The sequence below is a fragment of the Anser cygnoides genome, chromosome 1 (assembly GCF_040182565.1).
Source record: "Anser cygnoides isolate HZ-2024a breed goose chromosome 1, Taihu_goose_T2T_genome, whole genome shotgun sequence".
In the NCBI taxonomy this organism is placed as follows: Eukaryota; Metazoa; Chordata; class Aves; order Anseriformes; family Anatidae; genus Anser; species Anser cygnoides.
The window spans coordinates 201641536-201666254 of NC_089873.1; the positions used below are offsets into that span (position 1 = coordinate 201641536).

General features: G+C 38.6%; 1 protein-coding gene across 11 annotated transcripts in view; it reads right to left on the reverse strand.

The window, feature by feature from the left end:
• Positions 1–24719, reverse strand: part of FAT3 (FAT atypical cadherin 3) — a 420625-nt gene that overhangs the window by 108085 nt on the left and 287821 nt on the right. For all 11 annotated transcript variants that reach the window (XM_066989896.1, XM_066989902.1, XM_066989899.1 and 8 more), the window contains 2 exons: positions 2443–2757; positions 286–496 (listed from right to left, as the gene is read on the reverse strand). In XM_066989896.1, coding sequence (XP_066845997.1) covers positions 286–496; positions 2443–2757 — 526 coding nt within the window. The remainder of the gene's footprint in view (positions 1–285; positions 497–2442; positions 2758–24719) is intronic.

Sequence of the window (24719 nt, forward strand, 5' to 3'; positions counted from 1 at the left end):
AGAATTTAAATGACAGACAACATTAAGATTGCAGTAAATAACATACTATGAAAAAAAACAATTCAGCCATACAGCGCTTTTTTCAGCTTAGCTAAGGAGTCATAACAAAAGCAGGAATATTATTATTATTGTTATTGCTATATATAAATAGCATTTCCATTTCAGCATTACAAAAGTGGTTTTAATTTTGGGGAGACAGTTCACGGTTAGTCTTGCTCTCAAAACCACATAGCCATACGCTTTGCTTCTGAAGCTTCTTCCCATTGCCACTGGCTCCCAACTTACCGACAATATCAAACCAGAGAGGGATGTTAGATGGCTGCACAGAGACCACCCCAACGATTTCTGTCACTTTATCACTTTCCATGACGGTGAAGTTGTAAAAGGGTTCATCAAAAGTCAGCGGCACTGGCGAGGGCGCAGGCTTTTTTATCCACTCGATGTGGAGGCGTGCAGTTGAAGATTTTTGGGGCCGGCCATTGTCCACTGCCTTTATCTGGTGGGTGTAAAGAAAACAGGACCCAGACTGAGCATCCCAGCTTGGCAGTTCAGACCTAATTCTATCACAAGAAGACACCTTCTTGGAAAACGGACTTTTAATCTTTATGTAAAATCCCAGGAAAAAAAGAGGGATTTAAGCACTTCACTGTTATTCATTTTTTTCCATTACAGTTTAACTTTTCTTTGAAAAGACTGATTTAAAACTGAAACATTTTGACTTAGAACTGCTGATGTAAGGCCCCCTGGAGATGTGCTCCATACATAGATCTCTGTCTCCAGAGCCAACTTCCCTCTCCGATGACATCTTCGAAGCAGTTCCCTCTTGCAGCAAAGGTGGAAGTCCCTGTGTTTTAAGCCATGCACTTAAGAACACATGCTCACCCAGACCATGTTTGATTGCTTTTGTCATCTGTATTACAGATAAGATTGGTATTCCTTATATTACTTTCATCAGTATTTATAATTGAGTTAAATATGTTTCAGATCATTTCCCCCATTTTCCAAAACAAATATAACTTAAAATTTTGCCACACCTATTTTCCTTGTTTTCATTTCTCAGTAGTGTTCATGAGTGCTGCCCTTTTTGGTTCTAATTCTTTATTTTATAATATATACTAGAGTGATGGATAGACTCGATATTTGCCTGCCATGCTTTATGGTTTTAGCACAGAAAAGACAAGATGACCAGTGACAAACACTAGGGATAAGACAAGGGAGAATGTAGGTTACAAAATGGGTGCTTCACTGAATAACATCAATGCACTGGGAGTACGAGGGATTTTTCTTTTAAAACATAAGTAAATGCTTCTGGCTATATAGGACCACTGGCATACAAAAATGCTGTTACTATGCCTGTTAAAATAGGAAATATTTTCCTGAAATACCATACCCTATTTCTTTCTCTGGAAATGTGTTAAGTGGGTTTGGTGCGAGCGCTCGTCACCCTGCTCGGCTCAGGCTGGCAGGCCCTTAGGGGAAAGAAGCTGAGTAGAAGACCTTCAGCTGCTACATTACAAAAGGGGGCAGATCCCAGACGTGCCCTCCACCTCTGCACAGTGAAAAGCATTCACTCAAAGGGTGCTGGCCTCTGATTACTGGGTATCGCTCAATATTTTGGTATTTATGCTTTTGTTTTCTTGTCACAATTTTCAACCCTATGAAAGTATCTCAACAGAGACTCATTATAAATGTAAAATAGAATGTAAATGACATTGCTTCCTTTACTATGGGCCTCACCGTGGACCTCTGACAATTTTCTGTCTATTATTTTGTACATTTTTGGTGAACTCCTCCAATACAACTGTAGCTTGTTGCTGTAGATGAAGATTACACATGCAAGCTCTCTTTCTTCATATCAACAACACCATCTTGTCTCCTTTCTGTCGTTGGCCACATTTACATGGTTTGAGTTTTGGCAGAATAATTTTGACAGAGATTACTTTTAACTGAAATTGCTGCCACACTTAAATCCTTTAATGCACCAAGAAAGGTACTATTACATACAGTATACAGTACTTCCCTTCCCTGAAGCTTCCAGATTTGGACATTGTAAGGACCTTTCCATGAGGGCAAGCAGTTATGTCCACACAGAAGTTGTATATCCATTTGTAGCCCAGTTCAACATGATATAATTTTGCAGGCAGACAAGCCCATGGTCTTCAGTTTTGTGCATTTAAGGGAATGACTTATGTCAACAATCTGCAAGCTAATTCTGAGTAGTCAGAATAATTCAGTATATGTAACAGCATGAACACTCTCAAACTCAATTGCTTGCTTGTAGCTATATGTGTACATCAGATTTTTTAATACATTCAGACCTATCTATGACTTTACATATAGGTCACAGATTTAACACAGTCATGTATCACTCTTTATACAACAGTCTGTTTTTTTTAAAAAAAGTCACATCAAGGGTTTATATATTGATGGAAGAGTACTTACTGTTAATATGTCGTAACTCCCTGCTGTGAACTGCTTTCTAGAAGAAACCATCCCTGTTTTGGGATCAATAAAAAATTTCCCATCCTCATTTCCATCCACAATGCTGTATGAGATTTCTGCATTAGGGCCTTCATCTTTGTCGAAAGCAAAAGCTCTGTAGATTGGCTCCCCTCTTTTCTTACGATCCCTCTCTGGCAATTTGATCTGATAGACTTTCTCCGGAAACTGCGGTTTGTTATCATTCTCATCCAGAACCTGGACCACCACCCAAACTGAGGACTGCTTGGGAGATGTGCCCCCGTCCGAGACGGTTACCTGAAAAACAACAGCAGCAGAGGCATTATTCTGAACGGGTAAAGCAGAACTTTATAAATGGGCATCGTGAAACACGAGGGAACACCCCTCCTTCCCTCGACCTAACCTGTAGTTTACAAGGTCTTCTGTGTGATAAGTACTTCTACCCAAGACATCCTCACTACAAGCATGCTGAGTACGTATCTGTAATATGCCCAGAATGGCGAATAAAGGAATCAGGAAGATTTTTCCTTTTGAGATAGATCTATAACAGGTAAGCTGTGGAGGAGGAACCTATTCCTCAAAACAGCAAATCCTTTTATCTCAAACTTGGCAAGACTTTATCTCAGAAGAAGAGTGAACTGGAATTAAACCATAAGCAGTATATCTACTTTTTTCCAAACATATTTTAAAATTTCTTCAGTCACACAATGAAGAATTTCTTCTAAATCTTAAAAGAATCTCTGTCATTTTTTCCCATTAATTATTTGGAATTTCTTAAACAATGACAGGATTTTCTGTCGGTTCTTTTCATTCATTACCTGGGATTTGACAGCTCATTAATTCCAAAACTACTTTAGATGACTGTAAGAAGCACAGAAAGGCACGTAGTAAAAAAAGTCTGCTGCACTTTGTAAAGAGCACACTATGCTGGCACATATACTTAAAAAAAAATCTTTGAGACAAAAGTTAGTTAGTAATTTAGCTGCAACTTAAACAGAATTGCTAATACTTTTCAGTCTGAAACACTGTGAAAAAGAGATGATCCAAGTTCAACAAACACTCAAGAGCTTCAATAATATGCATTTAAAATGCAATCAATCTGTTTCAAACTTCTCCCTAAAATTTTTGATTGCATTTCCTAAAGATAAAGAAACAAAATAGAATGTTATTTCTGTTTGCATGAAAGAAGTTCAGATTTCACTTTCAGCTACGTATGCTAACATGGGAAATCCCACAGTAGCAATTTTTTGTGATAGCAAGCCAAGATATTACATGCAGTTGTCTGGCCTGTACCTATCCTTGCACATTGATTGCTTTGCTGGTTAACTACTCGGTGCTTTATTTCACCTTAAATGTTTCTGTGCTCCCTTACAATAATATACTCCTGATGTCCAATCCTGAGGCAAAGCAAACATTTTCTAGGAATCCTGTCCCATGCTGTTGTTCTCGCCTTGCAACAAGATATCTAAACTTACAGTAACCTTGATTTAGTACTGAAACCAGCAGAAAAATAACATTTTCAAAGAGAAAAGCAAAACACTGTTTCTATTTCCTGTTTTAACTATACTTTCAAAAACTGATACATTAGAAGCGATTAAAGCGTTAAGGACTTAAATCCCTTATTTACAGATAAATAACTGGTGTGGCAATATACAGTGGCAACATGAAATCCCCCAAATCAGCCTGAAACTTATTTGGAGAGCACAGCCTGTTCCCCCAGAGATTTATAACGGCCTCTCTCTCCTAAGACCGCCACCAGGGTTGGCAATTAGCACATGCTGGGATGGCCAACTCATGATGGGGAGCTGAGATCCAGTCGGGATTGTCCTCAACACGCCTGCCACCAATGTGCCACCTGTCAGCAAGGGGGCAGCGGGTGCTGGTGGCTTGTGGGGAGAGCACCCATAGCTCGTGGCTGCTGCACTCAGCCATCCAGATCCCACTCGACTCACTTTCCAAAATGGCATTTATCCCACCAAAAGGCAGCACACGTGGCTGCGGATCTGCCTTTCTACCCAGAGAAAGCAATGCCACCGGGGAGCTCAGCCATTCTGCTTTAATGCTCTGGGACAACTTCAGAATTTTTTCAGCAAGCAAAAAGCCAGTTCTGCCAATATTACCCCTTCCTATTACAGGCTTTCAGCAATGAATAACTTTTGACCCATTTTTAAGGCTGATCCCCTCTATTTTTGTTCTGCTTTGGCAGAATTGGCTGAGCTCTCAGCAAAAACACAGGTTAACAAAGAAAATCCTCTTTTGGGATTTCTGCTGACTCTACAGACAAAGTAATCAATGATACCAGGCAGTACAGGAAGGCTGTAGTACACAGAAACAACAGGAGACACACTTATTTAAATGTTGAACAAGAATAGAAAAAATATGTATTTTTGGTGGGGCTAATGCTTTTAATGCATAGAAAATACAATTAAGACTCAGGAAACTTGTTTTCTGAACAGAACATGAGTGAAAGTTTAAGAAAAAAACAAAAAGAAAAACATTTTCCTCAAGTTTTAAAAACTATGACCTAAAAAGAAAAAGGGGAAAAAAAAAGCAGGGTGGAGAAAAAGTTTACAAATAGTAGTAATAATAAAATCTCTGAAAACCAGTGATACAAGCAGCCAAGCAACCGCGATGAAAAACCTGCTTAAGTCAAGATGCTGCTTGAGAAGCTAAGCCATCCTCATGTCTTACCAGCCCACAGTCTCACAGTTTGTTAGGTTACTGCTGAAATCATGACTAAAATGGTATGGCACCAAATAGGTACAGGCATTTGTTTGTTTTTGTAAGCCAAGACACATGGGAAATCCTTTCTGCAACAGAAAAGTTGCACTGAAAATATTTGCTGACAGCTAATTGAAAATAGAAATGGCTAAAACACAAAATGTCAAGCAATTAACAGAAATTAACAGAGAAGTTCTGGAGTTAGTCAGTTCAGCTCTGTCTAAAATTTTACATCCCCAGAGAGGAAGACATACCAGCTAAACCTTTTTTTCTGGGTGACACTCAAAACTTTTCAAAACAACAGGTTCCAGCTCTGCTCGAGAAGCTCCGAGTGCCAGACATGGGAAGCTGAAGTGTGAGTTAAAGCCCTCTCATTGCAGGCGTGTAAATTAATTAACTAAGCCACCCCCAAACCAGAGATGTGATTATGTGATTATTATGTGAATATGACCCTCTTTTCTACACCATCAGCCTAACCCCAGACCAGGCTTTTTATATTCCAGCTATGAACAGGGTATAGAGTGGCAGAAATTTCCTCTGGCCCTACAAAAAATAAAATAATAAGAGAAACAAAAGCAAAACAAAAAAAATCACCACCACATTAAAACAAAATAACATTATTATTATTTTTTTCCCAGACAACCCAGCACAGTGTCAAAACAAACCGTAAGGAACTGGGGGGGCTGGAGCAGCTGCCCATCAGGACACTGCATCACACCAGCATTTAGGGGCCCCTCTAACCAATGCAATTTCAATTCAAACAGAAGCACAGTTCTCAGCAAAATCCTCAAACAGCTGGAAATCGCAGGGAAAAGTAACCAGGGAGGGAAGGGAGGTTGGGACATTTGTAGGACACAGAAGCTAATTCGCAGCTGGTATCTTTGGAAATGGGAAAGGCAGATGTGCAAGGCATCAGCTTGCCAGGAGAGAAGCTGTCATTCAGGACCAGCAAGGTCCTTTCATTTAGAAGCCTGCAGATGGCACGGTGGGAAGAAAACAGAGAAGAAAAAAAAAGGTGATATACATCAATGACAGAGAAGACACTCTCGACATACACTTGTGAAGATACGGCATCAAAAACCCCAGAACAGGTGAATCTCTGAGAAATCAAGGTAGGGAAATGGCTAGTTCAGCATCAAAGCCTTCCCAGAGGAGAAGAGGAATTGCTGCTTGGTTGGCTTGCGCTTTCCTAAATGCTGAACACCTTCTCCAGCCATGCTGATTCTGGTATCCGGACACCAATGGGTGCAGACACGCTGATTCTTGCCCAGGTACAGCATGAGATGGGGTCGGCCAGCTGCTATCCCCTCTGCCTTTCTGGTTACATGTTGCTGCTAAAGCTGTGTCAACACAGACTAAACGGAGGCCACCACCTCCCAGAGCTGGGATACAACCATGGAAGCAGCTGAGGTTTAACTCCCTGACCCACCATACAAAGGGATGATCCATTCACCAAGGCAGAAATATCTTAAAAGGAAGATGACAACGTGTTTTATGGGGTCTGATGGCATCAGAAAGCAAGAATATGAACTTTATATACCATTTTCATGGTAAATTCTTAAGCATCACTGCTGTTTTCCCACAACCTAGACAGTTCCTCTGTAATTTTCTTCATAAAATGAACAGTTTTTCAGGTATCTGAATTAACCTGCTGGCTTTAATGTTTATAATTTTACTGAACCACATCAGCCAGCACACACACTTGTTTTGGTCACCTGGAAATCTCTTTGATACAATAATGTACCTTCAGCTGTCAGAACCAGGACATAACCTCCTGAAATTTCTTCTACTTATATTAGACTTTTTTTTTTTTTTTTGAGAAAAACACACAAAGACTATCTCCTTCTGCAGAATGCAGTAAATTCAGTATAACAACAGAACTTTGAAAATCTGGGTAAGTCAATTTCCATCTCTTTTGCACAGTGTTTGGTCTGCAGACTTTAACACTAACTGAAATAAGTTTACAGGAAACCAGGACTGAGAGATACTCTGTCATATTCATTTTTATGTTGGAGCCCCACAGATCAACTACAAAGACATTTCCGTAGCGGTGGACCTTCACAGTGAAAACCAAGGTCAACATTATTAACATGCAACATCTGGAATGTTAGATATGAAAACTTCTTATTTTTATGACCATGGAGAAGGCATGGAGGAGACATTTCTATGACCGAAGTGTTGGTTAAAACACAGGGTAGGTCTAGCAGACCTCAATGCTGGTGACATTAATCATTGATCTTGAGACATTCACCCTTCTTAGGAATTGGAGGGTGACACAACTGAAGAAGGATTAGCCTCCAAATTTTTTCAGAATACCTATGCAATTGTGAGGACCACCCTCCTGACTTAGAAGTACAACGCAGAGTCTCATTAACAAAAGCTCATGACTTCCAAGATAATTATTAGCTCAGCTGGAGAGAGTAGCTAGCAGGGATCTTACTTTAACAAGTACAACAAGACAATCAGCAGGTGTTTAATATGAGTTATCAAGCCTCGAGAAGAACAAGAATCTTCTTCCATATCATTCCTTGGCAGGAGGAAATACTCAGCCTAACCAATTTTTAAGTCAAGAGGGGCTGCCACATTACTGTCGTTAGCATTGCAAAATGCTGAAGATGTCATATTTGCTTGTTTATTTTCCTTTGTGTGATACTACTTAATGCAAAAAGACTGAGCCAAGATGCCTGCCTCTCATCTGAGGAGTGTGCATAATGAGGCTTTCAGGTAAAAAATTCTCCCTTCCCCCAGCAGCAAGGCCGATTTTGCTTAGAAAACTTTAGAAAAGAGAATCTGGTTGAGTTACTGGAGACAGAAAAATGATCAAAGGGAGTCTGAGAGCTGAGGCATACCCCCGCTGTTAGTGACTAATGGGTTTGTTTCTTCTGCCAATGCGCAAACGAGCTGCAATACCTATTGTAAGAGTGTCTGGAATTCAGCCCAAGCAAGAGAAATAAAAGACGATAAAGGAGAGCTCATTGAAGGCTGAATGAAACCTTAAAGTCAAATACACTGAATTACTCTCTATGCCTACTTCAGAGAGAGACTTAAGTTTGCAGCTAAATTCTTACAAGGACATATTTTTCTGAAATACATGATACTACTGAACTACATGTCGGATTATTGGTACAAAGTGAAGGTAGCCAGGGTCAAAGATATACAAAATAGAATAGAAAAACTCCATGTTACATATTTTATTTATTTATTTATTTGTCCAACACAAATACTGGTTTAGCTGTAGCAAACTAGATTATTTTTTTAAAGCCTTTATTTGGCAGCTTTGGAAAATAAGTGGGCATCTGTTTATTTCACATACCCTAATAGAATTTAGTGCTGTCCCAAAAGACAAATTTCTTAAACACTTCTTGTAGGAAACAGTGTCAATCCTATCAATATGATCTTTCCTGATTTCCTTTAAATGTGTTAATAAGGGGTACTCTTGTTTTCAATCATAAAAAATTAATACATTCACTCTGGCCAACTATGAGAAATAAATAATTTAGAGTACTTCTAAAATACAGATTATTACTGACATAAACTCTCTAGGTGGCTGATTAGAAAAGTCAATGGCTTCCAGCCACAACCAAGCTAGAAAGCGATGCATAATGGTCTGTTACGCCATTTGAGAATTAACGATGACATCAGGTAATTTCAACACTGTATTGCCAAAAGACAGGAAGGAAGGAAGGCAGGCTTTTTCATTTGGAGTTAAATGCTCCCTGCAGTATCTGCAAACCTAAATATTAGAAGAGCGTGCTGAAGAAAGTCTTACAGGCTTCAAATCTTAACCTTTGTCACTCATAGTACTGAGACCAGAAGACGGTAAACAAATGGGAAACTATGACCAGGCAGTATGAAATATCAGAATGGGTGACCTGAAGGTCCAGAAATACTCCTAATTAAAATCAAAAAGTCCCTTAATTTGTGTCCTACTTTATTCTACAAACTTTTTGAAAAATTAAAAAGTAAACAAAAGCCATAAACTCTGAAAAGAAACTTTGGACTTGCATTTTAGCTTTAGTAGCAACACATGGAAGGATCTGCATAGCTTTCAACACTGAGTCTATAAAAGAAAAATAATTTTCCATGGGCATTACTTTTAAAACTTGTTACAGTTTGGAGACACTGGCAACCTTTGTGCATTAGGCTGTGTTTACAGTATTCTTCAATGGGTATGTGCTGTGATGAGTGCAGAACCAGGTACTGCTCCATTAAATTCCCATGATGACAGAACAGTCTGTTCTATTTCACAAGTAACTCCTTTAGGTAATCTCAAAATAGCATCTTCCCCTTCTTTTCACTAAGTAAAAAGAAAACTATAGTCCTCAGGAGTAACAAGCTCATCTAATTTTGTCTGTGACAAACTGTAGATAAAATTTTGCCTGGAAGTGATTCTACCAATCACTACAGTCCAAATGTGCCTCCTACTTCCCTAGGTGGTGTTAAATACAAATAACCTTTACCTCTACTACCTAACAGTAGTATGTAGTCAGTTATGATTCAGCTGACAATCATCTGTTAAGAGAAAGTGTTGCTGTAGGACTTTTCCTGACCTCTTAGGCTATACCACCACCAACTAAAGTGATGCTTGATCTTGATGTTATCACATCCCTTGTCACGGAGTTTGTAACTAGAGGAATGGAAATTTTGAGATGATAATAGTAGGACATCCATCTTTGTCTCCAAATAACAACTGTAAAGGCATTTTGAATACATTAAAACCTTCCTTTTTTAGTTGAAGAGGCTACAATAATGAATCTTGCTAACCCAACATATGATGAAGGAAAAATTGGAAAGATGAAGACACTCCAAATAGTCCTCTTACGATATCTGGACGCATTAATGTTTAACCAGCTTCAAACTGACACCTTACAAACACGATAAAGACCGATATGTGATTGCTTAAAAACAATTTTTATAGGGATTTAGAACCTCTTTAGAATAACCTATTACTAAACAGAAGTATAACTACCCTAATAGCCTCTAAGCAAGAAAGAAGATAAAAGTTGTGTATTGATCTTCATAGCAAACTTTGAAGAAGGTGTTTAGCTCCTGCTGATAGCAAAGATTAGAATCAAAGAGTTTTGTGAACAAAAAATGATGAGTAGTCAAATCTGCGAATATTTCACTTCAAGCAGCTTTAAATAAAGTCAAGCTTGCAAATTAAGATCCTAAGGCAGTTTAATGTTAGTAATTTCTATGTCGATTGTAATTCCATTCATACCTGAATATCTACTTCAGCCATTTGTGGATTTTACTTTTCTCATTATAAAAAACACTTGTGATCAAATATTGATATGTGAGACCATTCATCTATACTATATCTACCTCTACGGATAATGCCCTTCTCCAAAAACCTTATCTCAGCACTCAAGAAATACACTTGCTTTCAGTCTCTGTGCTTCGGAAGAGGTATGTATCAACTTCTAAGCTCACTGCACTAACCTTTTCTCAAATATTCAACTACCTTTCATTTTCCATCCACAAAACTCACTTGATTACAATCTTCACTATAAGCAGGAACCAAACTCCTTCAAATTTTACTCAAAATTATGAAGACTGTTGCACATTCCCAGTCTTCTCTTTTTCATACTAGACCAGTCAATATGTCTAATCATGTACTAGTGAGAGAATTATTTTGGATTTAATAAAGATATAAGATTTTATCGATGCTTCCAAGAATTTTTCTTACAGCTAATGTAAATAATTTATTTTATGTCTCAACTATCAGCAGAAAGACTATGCTCAAAAATACATGCTAATATATTGCCAGAATTTAATCAAGCTATAGTCATTGTGGAGTTAATTAATCAAGCAGCAAAACAAATTATACTTTACATCCTTGTTCTGGTGTGCAGCTGCATCATTTTGTAGTGTAGGTCCCCAGATATTCAAACTGATGGGAAATTAAGGTACAGCAACTCTTTTAGTAGAAACTCTCAAATACAGTGCAGATGATTGACTCTGTGTGGCAATACCCCTCCAAATATTTCGCCATAAGTCAGTAGCACTGCCTCATGCTAACACAGTACATGTTGCTGAACTTACTCAAAGAAAAGACATAATGCAGGAGCTTGCTCTGCATGTCGTTAGAGATATCATATGGCATGCAGTTTCTGTTACAACAGAGTAATAACTTCAAAGAAAACTTTCAGTATTCCATTGAAATGTCTTCTATTCTGAACTATAATCTTAAAACTTTTTTTTTAAACAATTTTAGGCATGCCAACAGCCAGTGCTTTCTGCAGGTTGATGAAACAGCCTTAGGTGAGGCTCTGTGATGGTCAGCCTTGAAACAATATTTCTATTATTCAGTAGGTAATACATTTATTTGGCTACCATTGAGTTAAAAGATACATGCTGTAATTCATAGTTATTTACTTCATAGGTACAACACATCCAAATTCTATTCCACTTTATGAAGCAGAACCATGTATTTTCAAAGGAAAGGTAGCAGTGTTTTGTTGTTGTTGTTGTTGTTGTTTCTTTTCAATTGCTCTAACAAGCACCCCTTGGTTATGTTAACAGTGGATGACACCACCTTGTCTCTGGCAGAAAGGCAGATTAAGATGCATCTATCCCCATCTCCAGCTCCTCCTCCAGCCATTTGTTCTTCCCCTGTCATCGGTTTGCAGCCACCTTCACCCATCAATAAACTGTTTGTGCATCTGTGCTACTAACAGGATTACTGAAATAATCAGGGTTTAAAATGCACTGCTGAAAGAAAACAAAATCGCCCCAAAGGCAGATGGTTAACTAGTCTTGGGGTGGCAGTGAGGAAGCAGAACAAGGCAATGAGTGGCAGGTCCCTAAGTCAGGGGAAGGAGAAATTTCTAAGAATGTTTTAGCCACTGAAGGAAAATGCATTGTTTAACCAGTTTTGGTGAGGAATTCTGCTATTTCTCTACAGATAACCTCTTACTCATCTCCCTATTCCCAAAACCCTACCGCAGAATTCGTCACTTATCAACAAGCCTTTGATCAATATCAAAGTAGCCCAAACCAGAACCAGACATCTCAGGGTGAAAGCCATAGAGTCCCATCAGTAATTGCCATAAACATCCGATTTCCATCTTACACTATTTTTCTGCAATACACAAGAAATAATGAATGCTCTCCATCCACACATATGCTGGGAAAATTCTATGTAGAATGTCTCAAAGACAGTTTTATAGCTGATAGCCTGACTTGTAGTCTCTGACATTTAAATGCAATTTTTATTTTTCCATGTAAAAATGAAGCTTCTAAAGTTTTATGTTCAAAATAAAGCTTATCAGTTAAAAATCTGATTAAGAAAAAATGAATTTCTTACTCAGGTAGAAAACATATAAAATCAGACCCTTAAGGGGTATAGTTCATTTCCAATTTTTGATCCTAGGGAGATATTTTAAATTTGTAAAAGGCCAAAAAGGACTTCTTATACCTCATAAATTTCACTGGTTTTAGTGAACTGTCACTCAGGAAGATTGTTGTGACCTTACTCATTGATCAAAAAGGAAAAAAAATCAAGAGTTCTTTTGGTGATATTCAAGTTATTTGATATAAGTTTCTTTCATTAACAATGAGGTACAAAGTAAAATTTCAGTCCACTTATATGAGAATATGATTACGATTACTATGTAATTCAAATGCATGTTTGAATAAGGTGATTTTTTTTGGTTAGGTAAGGACTAAAAAATGCTCAGAAAACCAGGTTGCAAGATAAATATAATAAGATAAAGGCGATAAGCATGAATAAGGAGGTTCGTTGTTGGAGCTGTTTCTAGAGTTTATTTTTTTTTAATGACAATTTCATCCTGTTTTTGTCAGACCAGGTTAAAGTTAACTAAATCAATATTTGCTTTGATTTTAGTAATAAAAATTCTACTTGACTTCTTGATGTCTACTTCACAACTTTCTGTGACAAATTAATTTTAGACAGATAATAAGCATTAATTGGGCCGTATTTAATCACAGTTTCATCTAATAGGCAACACAGACAAGCCTGATTATCTCGCTCTCCACTTGCCTTCAATTCAAAGTGTCTATAAATATCTACTATCCGGTTTACATTGACATGGGGGTCACTTCTACAAGCTGGTTGAGAATCAGCATGGGACTGTGAGCTGGGAAAAATTCAGATGCTGATTTTGGAGCAAAACTCATGTTCATGGACAACCTTTTTACTTCTCCCAAACTCAGTTTCCCGATTTGAAAAGTCAGCCTGGAAAGCAGGCTCAGGAATGATGTCCAAGACAAAATATTTGAAACTGAAATTCAGCTAACTGTTCATTCAATATAGGACAAGAGCCATCGGTCCCTTCCCTGATGGGTGCATTAGGTCTCCAAGTCTTATCTGAAATAGTAAAACCATTTTTTTATTTTATTTTTTTTCCAGTAGACAATACTGACACAGCAAAGTATAGATTTAAGGACCAGTGCACTGTAACACTTTCTCATTTTGTCAGTTCAGTTCTCTTTTCAGCTTTCTCTCTGCTGAATTACTACAAACCTCCACAAGCACCTGATTAGTCTTGGGATCCCAAACCACACCAGGGACAGTTGGGTATGCACATACTGCATGGCTAGAGATACAGGGAAAGTCTAAAGACGTGTTTCCCTGCTGAACCAAGATCGTGTTGTCTGAGCAGCCAAAGAATTACAGATAGCTGCTTGGTGGCGAAGGACCCTGCCAGCTGTGGAATCCTCCGACTTGGAAGTCAGTGGGAATTTTCCCATTTTGATTTGATGACAACAGGGTTTCACTAGAGCTCAACAACCTCAGTTGTTTTTATTTTTCATTCAGCTTTTGCCCAGCCCTCACCTCCAGCTACATAACAAGCGAAGTACCTGAAACTTGTACACCTTCAGCTAAAGGGTAGAGAAGATGTGCACCACTCTAGCAGCACAACAGTAGGCATCATAACTGACCAGGAAGAGTCATACTTTTACACCCTGGCAAACAGATGTTGTTTTAAGAAACAGTGATATCTTACATAATTCTCATCTTTAAAATGTTTTTTTTCCTGTTGGAAAAATTGTTACACATATAGCTAGTGATCCTGCAAAGACCAATGTATATGAATAATTTTCAAAATGTCTTGGGACCATACTGACAACATAAATAAATAGGTGTGAGTATAGGAACAAGGTCATCTTAGGGATTATGAAACTCAACATGAAACTCAGTCCCGCGGTTTTAACATTCCAAATGTGTTGCAAAGAAAAAAAAAATCTTGGCCAGAAAACTGGATTTCCCTGAGTAACACTCAGAACCCATTAAAAATGTTCAGGTTATTAATATTAATTAATCAATTAATACTATTATAATTAATTAATTATACAGTTGCCTGGAGTCCTGGAGAGGGATCTTTGTGTGTCTGAATAATAAAAAGATGACATTCTACTCCTGCAATGCAGGAGGAATTTTAAAAGAACGCAACTTTTAAAATATTCTTAGCACTTCTATTCTTCTGCAGTATTAGTCTTTAACGTGCATTTGATTTTTGCAGCCACAGGATGGCATTAACTGCTGTGCAAAAGGGCAGTTAAATGCCATTTGACCCTAGGCAGTGTACTTTCCATCCGGGGAAGGGAAATATTTCATCAAAAATGATTAATATCAATTCACTACTTTCTACTGATGGCAACCATTTCTTCGAGTATGTAGTATCAAGATCTTACCATGCACATTCCTGAAGGTTCAGGTTCTGAGAGTGTGGATATCAAGGTCCTCAACAGATACTTCTTTTGCCTGACTTCAGTAATTTGGGACCTTCCAAAACCACAGAGCAGCAATTCCAACTTCGGTACCAACAACTGCATAGAGCACTTTCACTTCCAAGGTTTATGGAGTCATAGTAACTCTTTAATGGATTTATATAGGCTCATAATTTACTGTTTTTTTTTCCCATTAAGGCTGTATATAGAGTAGGTGGTGACACATGGCATGCCAGCGGGAAGACAGTTGGACTGAATGAATGGCCAAGGTGACTGATAATTGGATTGCAAATGTCAAAGTGTGTGGTTGAAAAGCCAGGTATATCAACCCACACATCCTTTTCCCAGTTGTGAAATTAAAGTTAGGAGCAGGCACAATAAGCTACACGTAGTTCCGATTTATAGAGGTGGGTCTGAAGGCAGCAGTAAGCAGCATCCAATTAACTTCAGTAGAGATGTCCAAGGCCACTGGTAAAATGACTGGATTTAGAGTGATGAGCAAGAATGTCAGACCGAGAGACAACCTAGTAATGCTATTAACCTTTGTGAGATTGCCCTGCCGATAATGTGATCTGGGGGACAATAAAACATGGCATGAGACAATATGCCCAATTTGCTAGTGCAAGACTGATACATGGGAGAAAAACAAGAATTTTCCTTGATTCATTTTATGGGCCTCCAATTAGCCCTCAATAGGTGAAGGGAGAGAAGGGAGGGAAGCAGAAGGAGTCCCTCTAATGAGTTGCTTTGTTGGTTTGTAGCAGAAGAGATTGAAAAAGAAAAGTTTTAGGAGCTGCTTTGCTTTTGAGGAAGTCTCAGGGGGTGTTAAATGGGCTGGGCACTTTGCTGGAAATAGCCGTGAGAAAGCTCCTGATTTATGGGAGTGCTTGAACAGCACAAGTGCATCCTGTCAGGCTCAGTGCTGGAGGCATGATCCCTTGGCACAGGGAGATCAGATATGTCAGCCCCATGCGCTAATCCCGATGGTTAGATGCTGGGGTCATGATGTGCTGATGCTTGCTCATGATGACACCATCTATAATACCACCACTGCTTCCTTTGGGAAACTGCACATAAAATATGCAGATATTATGCTTGTTCTCTGTAACTGCATCTAGTTTTAGAAGTGGAGGACTAGGAGAGGGTCTAATCCATGGATTACTGATCTGACAAAATATCTAAATCTTATTTACAGGCTCAGTGAAGCAAAGGCAATTTGTCAATCACGAGAAGTTTAAGATGCAATTCCTGCTTTGCTTTGTGAGTCTGGTGATTCTATGTGCTCAAGAACCTTTACAAAACAGAGCATGAATATGTAATTGATTGAGCTGCGACTGTTTAGACATCCAAGAGCCAGTGGAACATGGCTGCACACCTAGAGAAGCCAGGGGGCTCTCAAGTTTCAGAGCTTGGAGGTTCTCAGTCTATGCTATGGCGAGGAAGAGAGGGAAGGGACACCAAATCAGCCCTGCAAGAACTGAGGTAATGAAAACACAGCCTGCAGCTCCAAGTAGGATAATTTGCTCTGTCAAGGAGCAGAATAAATGACAGTCCCATGACCATGTTGCAGCAGTGAGGATTTTTTTTGGGAGCTCGGCAGCTTGCTGAAAGTTGGGCGTCCTATCACTGGTGTCATCTATCACCAGGCAGCCTCTGAGGGATGTAGAAAAAACAAAATCTCTATGCATCAGATTCCTTTTTATAAAAAAAGCCACAGCTTTGAATTAATACTTTGATATCGAGCGTCAGATATTAGAATTAAATGTCTGAACAGAATACACTTAATGTAGATATTATTTTACTTTTTAAAATGCCATTCCATCGTGGAGATGCTTGAGTTAAGACTTCAGTCAGGCTGCATGCAGTGGTTTGCTACAAAAATACTGAAAGATCCTTAGCTGTAGATATACGTGGTAAATACCAATGCAAAAAGGACAAGATTGGACTTTAGTATTTGAGTTTATCCCACAAACATATGTCCAAAACCGCAGCACAAAGAGCAAATTTGTGCATGTCCATTGAAAAAAAAAAAAAAAGGTTTTGGTGAGGAGGATAGGATGATATGCAATTGAACCTCAAGTGTCAATTAACATTTTTATTCCTTCAGCTATGTGTTTTTGACTTCTTTTGAGACTACAGTAATGCACATATCTTGTTGCTTTCTGCTTCTTGTTCAGTCAACAAAGGCCACACCGCTATGGCACACTTCGCTATATCACATAACAAGACATTGTCTCTATTGAGATAAAATGGGTAGTCCAAAACTTACGGCTTTCTGGAAATTTGGGGGGTATTTTTTAAACTATGGTTATGTTTTTTTTGAAAAAATAGGTGCCAATAGGAAGTGACAAGTTTAAAATCTCCATGTTTTTTTCAATTAAGTCTTTTAAATACCTTTGTGGCCTTGAAGGTTAAGAACACATTTTTATTTATACAATGCCTTAAACGTTATCTGGAATGGTAGTGGAAGAGAACAAGATCCACAGGGAAAAACAAATATATCTGAGGCTATGACAGAAAGTATTAAGCTTTCTATTGGTATCTTGATTAAAGATAACATGCCGGTCTTCAGAAATGTTGAAGCCATAAATTGATAGACCACCATTAGCAATATTTGTATTTTTTACTTTCCCAGGGAATGTGAGAAAAAATAATTCACTATTTTCATTCTGACATTTTTGCTCTCAGTTATTCATGCTAATCCTTGCTTTTGAATATTTAGAATATTCCTTGCCAAAGAAAGCATTATTTTTTTGCCAAAACATAAAATGTACTCTAGAACTGCTATGATAACATTTTCAACATCTCTGTATCATGAGATTAGCAAACTGCAATATTACATTTCAGAATGAGGAGATTAATCTGTTTCCTGACAACTGAAATTCGTTAGGCTGGGAAAAGAAAATTACTGCTTTTGAGGGCAGATTTCATTGCACTTGATGCTTCAGGGCCTTTGTACTTTTCTGTTTAAATCATATCTTCATAAAAAGCAAAAGAATTGTTTGGTCTCTTATTATCAAGCTGAAGTCAGATAAGAAAAGTATTAGGATTCTTATGTTCCATGATAATATATTTAGAGAGAAAGAAGGTGTCAAATATGCTTATTAAACTGATTCTCAACCTGATTAGATGTTTTCTTATCTCTAGGCGTCTAGTAAATACTTTAATTTGTGTCATGTTACAAATTATGTTAAATACTCCAATCATATTTCATCACATATCACACAATGATGCACTTTTGCCACAAGAAATTATTCCGAAATACTACAGTAAACAAATTTTGCAGACTACCACATTTTTGCATGACATTTTCCTGCCCTTTTTTGTATGTCTTTTTGCTCAAACTGCATGTTGGAGGATCATGTGGCAGGGGGACAGGGTGGCAATCTGGTTAAACAAAAGCACAGACAAAGAGAAAAGTATATAATATCAAAATACATTTCAGGATACGGTGAGGAGACTGTAAGAGATGTGATAAGACTCAAAGAAAATGTAGTGTACTCAAGGTATACTAAAAATTGGTTCTTACCAACTGCACAGCCTGGTGGGGCAGTTTTGGGCAATGAAGACCTTCCAGTGCATCACCAATACTGGACATTATGAGACCCTGGACAATATGAGCATTAACAATGTGGAGACAAAAAGAAAAAAAAAAAGTCTGAAGAAGAAGCAGACAAAATGTAGATGATGTGAGTGCAGACTGACAGATACTATGACTCAAGGGAGTAGACCTCAGGAGTAAGGACGGTCTTAACCATGACAGAGAAATGATAGAGAAAAGATAATTAAATTTAACTGAACTTGCAAAAATTGTTCTAAAATTGTTCTTGTTTTTCCCTTGCAAGGGGCTTCCTGGAAACCAAAGGGCACGCAAGTGAAGATGATCTGGGGAAGCTGTGGGTGTCCTGGGAACCATCTGCAGTCAGACTCCATGGACATTGCAACAGCTTGGGATGAAAGAGCACATCCCAAACCACCCCGGAGTCAACGCATGCCAAAGGAATTGGAGGTGCTGGGATCCCAACAGGGTGTATCACAGGGTGGTTGGATTGTGTGCGTATGAATTGCAAGTGAAGTGTCCCTGAAATCACAGGACAGGTAGTAAAGATGTTGTGAAAATACCCCAGATTTAACTTTTGTTAGAGATAACAGGCATGAATTCTGAACAGCTGAATACAGATCATCCCAGAAGAAAGGACAAAAGGATGCAAAACTTGTGTAAGGGCACGTTTCTAAATGCTGGATTAATTAAAAGGCATTCTAGGTTTTTCTGTGCTCAGAAAGGACTTTAGCACAGATGCAACGTATTGCTAATGGAGAAAAAGATGCTTCCCTGCTTTAAATGCAATGCTTAGCCAGAGAGGCACGAAATGGAGACCTCCACAAAATGTGTGTGTGAATGCATGTGTGTGTGCTCACACTTACAGACATAAATTAGCAGTCTGGCAGCTGATGGGTATTGCAAATGCTACAGAACACATGATATAGCACTAAGGCAGACATGCTTCAGATAACACAAAGACTCTGTACATTTAAAATAGATTCAAATCATGTGAAAGATTTCCTGCTGCTTCTGCAGAAGATTAAAATATTGGTACATTCATAACACAAACGTGAAATTTAGCAAAGCAGCATGCCCTTCACAAGGACTCTTTGTCTCACAAAGCACAGAGCCTGGCACTAGAGACACCCTGAAAGCACACATCTGACCAATCTGGGGCTCGTAGGTGGGCTCCACCCCACAAAAAAAAAGAGCGCTACAGGTCTTAAGAAACATCCAACGAAGAAAGATCCTGAGCTTATCTCTGAGCTAATCCATCAGTGGGAAAGCAACATCAGAACGAACTCCTAGATCCTGACAGAAAAGAACTTAGTACAGATTAACCACAGAATTCGCCTACATAACCTTAGCCTGAGGAATGATTTATAATACGAGAAGGAAGCCCATTAATATATCCTTCTCTGTTTCAACAGCATTTAACACATGGCTGCAGACCTAATTTTCAAACCACACAATAATGTTTGGTGTTTTAATAATACTTTTCCATCCCATTTACATTGATCTAATGCTCTGCCATCACATAGTTTGGCAAACAGAGCAGAAAAAAAACAGGTGTTGGGTATATTTTAAATTGCTTTTCTCTCATGTGCCAACTCACCCATTTCCAGACATATCTGGGAAAATGCAGCCATGGGTGCTGGTGTTTAATTCCCTCATCCTGGGTATTACCATAGATAATGACAAGAAAATCAATGCCTCTAAAACCGGACTAGGTGCACCACTCAGGGCAAGCAAGAGAACTCAGGACTTTTCCCTCTCTACACTGACAACATATATAACTTAAGATAATACTAGTTAACTAAAAGGTCACTTTCTTGTACTGTTTGACTTCACAGTCATGTGATTCTGCATGATGCCAAGTCTAGTGAGATTTTAATTACGTCAAGCAGGTTCAGAAAATGCTGATGCACCTCTCTGCTCCCAGGAGATGCTCAAGACCTTGCTGGGTGGCAGCCTGCATCCTGGATTTGTGTTCTGGCACAATTCCACCCTTTCTGTTACGCTTATAGAAGAAGTGGGAAACACCTGATAAAACAGCACATGAAGCCTACACACTGAGTATCTGCTTCCACGCGTGCATGTGATGAGGTGCTTAAAGCCAAGATCTGCTGCTGGACTGCTGTGGGTCCACAAGAAAGATCCTAGAAGAGGCATTTGATGCCCAGCATGAAAAAGTTGACAGCTCTATACTTTACAGATTTTCATTTCTTCATTTCATGACCCAACAGCTCAGGTCAGTGATTCATGAAATCTGTAAAACAAGCTCCCTCCCCTCTGCCAGCTCCAGATATATGCAAATCATTCCTTCACTAAAGCAAAGCTCTAGGCAATCAGAAATGTGATTTTTCCAGTGAGACACAACACTTGTGGTAGACGGCAGTGTGTGAACCAAAGCACTACCCCTGGACAACTCTGATCTTGCCACGAACTTCAAAACTTGAACCTGAATTCATACATGCAAAATCATCGGTATTTTTATACTGGATCAGACTGTAACTTCTCATCTAAATGGCTAATAGTTTTCTAAACCCGTATTGTAATAATAATGGTTCAGTGCTCATTTCTAGGCAGACTCATTGCCCAGTGAAACATTATCTTGTGGAAGATATACCCATGGCTGTATTTCGCTGTGGATGGAGAATCTGTCATTACATATTTTGATGAACTGGAAAAATCAAATCTCTTACTAGAGTAAAGGAGAGAGCAAATAAAAAATGAGCTGTGTTTCTGTATTTTAATATGCAAATAAGTTAACACAAGCTTATAATGTACGTATATAAGCTGTGTAAAGTATTTGACTCATTCCTATAACTGTCTAACATTTGTAAGAAAAACAAAACAAAACAAAACAAAACAAAGTTCTGCATACTGAGTTATCTTTGATTTAGGAAGTTCATTGAACATAGAAAAGTGGATTGCTTTTCTTCATTACTCTTGGTATCCGAAATCAATAGAATAAATTAACGAAACAAGTGTGAGAGATTTTTAATGTTGGCCTGAAATCCTGCCACATAACTTCCATGCAGCATCAGATTATCTAGATGGCTAAAGCATTCTCTAACAGAGGCCAGAATCAGGTAATTGAATATAAACAATGCACGTATTGAACTATTAGTGTTGTGTTCATCCTTTACATCACCCTGGTGACAGCATGTCTAAAACATTTTAAAGAAAAATAATCTAATCTTGAGAGAGCTAGAAGAATTAGAAGAACAGTATCTAAAAAAATAAAGACTGAAATCAACCGTAAGCACAAGGCCAAAAGCAAACAAAGCATTTGCAGGGGTGACTTAAAAGTCTACAGATGTTGTGGAAATGTCACAGACATCCTTAGTGCATCCAGTCTCTCAAGGCTATTGGTATTTCACAGAATAACTGAAATGAGCTGAGGCTCACAGCTGTAGATATATACAGACCCATTCTTGCCCCTTGCCTTTGGTCTATATTTTGTCATCAGGGTTGTGTGCACATTTCCTGTTGGCTATCTGAATTTCACATGGGAGATTAAGGAATTTCAATAGAAAACTTTTCTTTTTTTTAAAAAAAAATTAAACTTATTTTCCCCTACTATAATCATTTCATGGAGGTTTCTTTCTCATTTAACACCAGAGCAAAATTAAAATTCCACACGCATGAAGAAAAATGTTATTAAACTCCATCTTCCCAATGCTTAGGCTTTGTCGTCTGTGTTACTTCTCAAGTCGCTATCTAAAATAAAAGGACATCTGGGAGCTATTTAAATTTGCAATAATCAACAAAAAGAGAAGAATCTGTAAAAATGCCGTGCCTTAATTATTTTGCAGTTTAAAATTCCTGTTCATATCTCTTGCACAGAGGCCACTGAACTACTAATATTTTCAGTGATGCACTTGATGATTCTCCATCTCATTGGATCACATTAGCTAGAGATGATAGTCTGTGCAGGGAGACCACTTATCAGTGCAGACAGATGAATCACACCAGGACTTTCCCCATATTTTGCTGTGTAAGACTTTATGCCTGAGCACACATGAGAAGCAGCGTGCAATGTCATATGCAAATCTGTTTCTGAGAGTTTTAACCCCCGGTCACCTCCTGTCTTTGGAAAGTTGTTGGCTTCTTCTGAAAATAGCAACTTGATGGGAAAAAAAAAAAAAAAAAAAAGGAGTGAAGGGGAAGGGGGGCCAAGTGAGGCCCCTGCGTTTCTAGAAAGCTGGTGCACAATAACAACTCCCGAAGAACAGAGTGTGCAGGATGGAAATCTGCAGCATGGGATGGGTGACCTCAGTGCGTGACTTTCTACACCATGATCCCAGGTCTCAGCTAGATCCACCACCTCACTAAGCTGTCCTGTGAGCAGCTCCACCCTTGGGGCAGCAGCCTCTGTCGATAAACCCATAGAGGACCGGTAGGAGATGAGTATTGTTTTGCTGGCTTTAGAACTGTGTTTTTACTTCCCTTTTTTTTTTCTTTCTTTTTTTTTTTTTTCCCGTTTCCTTTCCTTTTTTCCTTATCCCCCTCCCCTTTAGAAGTTGTCGTTCAAGTTCAAAGCATCACCATTCACAGTGGACATCATGATATCATGATAATGAGATTTCATTGTCTTTTCTCTCTATACTTACTGTTGTTCCACTACAAATCCTTTCAGGCAACATCAAAATAATGAAAGGCAGCAAGCACTGACATTCTGCAAAACTTTAAGCAATCATTTTTAAACTCAAGCTGAAAATAAGAAGCTGTTTACCTACCCTTTTAATCTTCCTTGCATCATCTGAAAGGCTTCAATGTTAAAAACAGAAAGGCATGTGCCTTTGGAGCCATTAAAACCTCAGACAAAACGTTCAATCAGACACACTACCTCATTTTTACCCCATCACCAGCATGTCACCAAGAAAAAATGCAGCTTCCTCTGCCAAATGTGGGCAATGCTAAAGATCCATGAAACAAATGCTTACACAGATTCCTAATCCAGGATTTTAGCAATCAGTGTTCTGTAGAGTACTATTCAGCTACATAAACCCAATGAACTTCAGCTTTAGTACTTCTGCTGTGAAAAATACACACAAGCATATTACCACACTGCTGTCTATATTTTACAGAAAACATGCCAATTTCTCACAAAGGACCACTTACTTTAGACATCATCAACAGTGAAGGCTACAGCCTAAATGAATAGACTCAAAAGCAAAACAAGGTTAAATATATTAAGTTCCTGTGTGGGAGATGTCGGAGAAAAAGAGGAGGATGGCAGAGAACACAGTGTTGGTTCAGCGCTGATCCACCAGCGTGGTGTTTGTGGGAAGAACTGAGGAGGCAGAGCTATTTTTAAATGCTGCTTTTCAACATTTTAAACCCCCTTCCCCCAGAAAGTGTGGCCATAAAGTTTCCAGCAGCTCTTTCTCCTGTGCTATTCCTGACCAAATTCCAAGGGGAAAAATGATAGTCCCTCTATCAAAACCCCCCTCACAATTACAACTTCCCATTCAATGAGTGGAAATTTGAATTTTTTTTAGAAGGCTACAATTACAGCACATTATTACTTTTTCCTCTAATTACTGCATATAAATGCATACTATGTAACAGTTTATTGCACCCTGTTAGTGTACTTACAGTAAATAGAAACCAATATGCTTCATTCAGCCCATGTATTTTGACACTCACGTCAGATTTACCAATTTATCTTCATTACAACCCCTTGCACTGTTACTGACATCCTTCTCAGAGCTATGCTAACGCATCGCAGTGGGAAGATTGATGAGGCTTGTATATACTGATTTGCTGCCGACGCAAGGCACTTGAGAGGCACTGTTACTGTTCTGATAGCACAAAGTTGGCTAAAAATTAGCTGCACTAAGCCAATGCTCTGCTCTTGCTTCTCCTCCTCATTAATTATGGTACATGGCTTGGACCTTGGAAGGTTAAGTCTGTTGCAACCATGTTTTTAAACTTAATGTCTTCAGTTGCTTTGTCAATGTGGCAGAGATTTAAAGTTCTGACCATGCCTGTTAGCAACTACTTTTATTCCTGAGATCTAAATAGAGGCTCTAAATAGAAAAATTTTCCACCATGACAGATATTAGAAGACATTTCTGAATGAATCTACAATGATAAATTTAAACATAGTTTGGAGTAACGGAGATCTGATATGGCTACAATTTTCAAAACCCGCTAAATGACTTAAAAGCCTGCACTTTGCGTGGTCATCAAGGAGACACAAAACAGCCTCAGCACTTTAAAAGCACCAATCTATTATATTCCCTTATCGAGAGGATGAAGAGGTCATATCTCACTACAGATAATT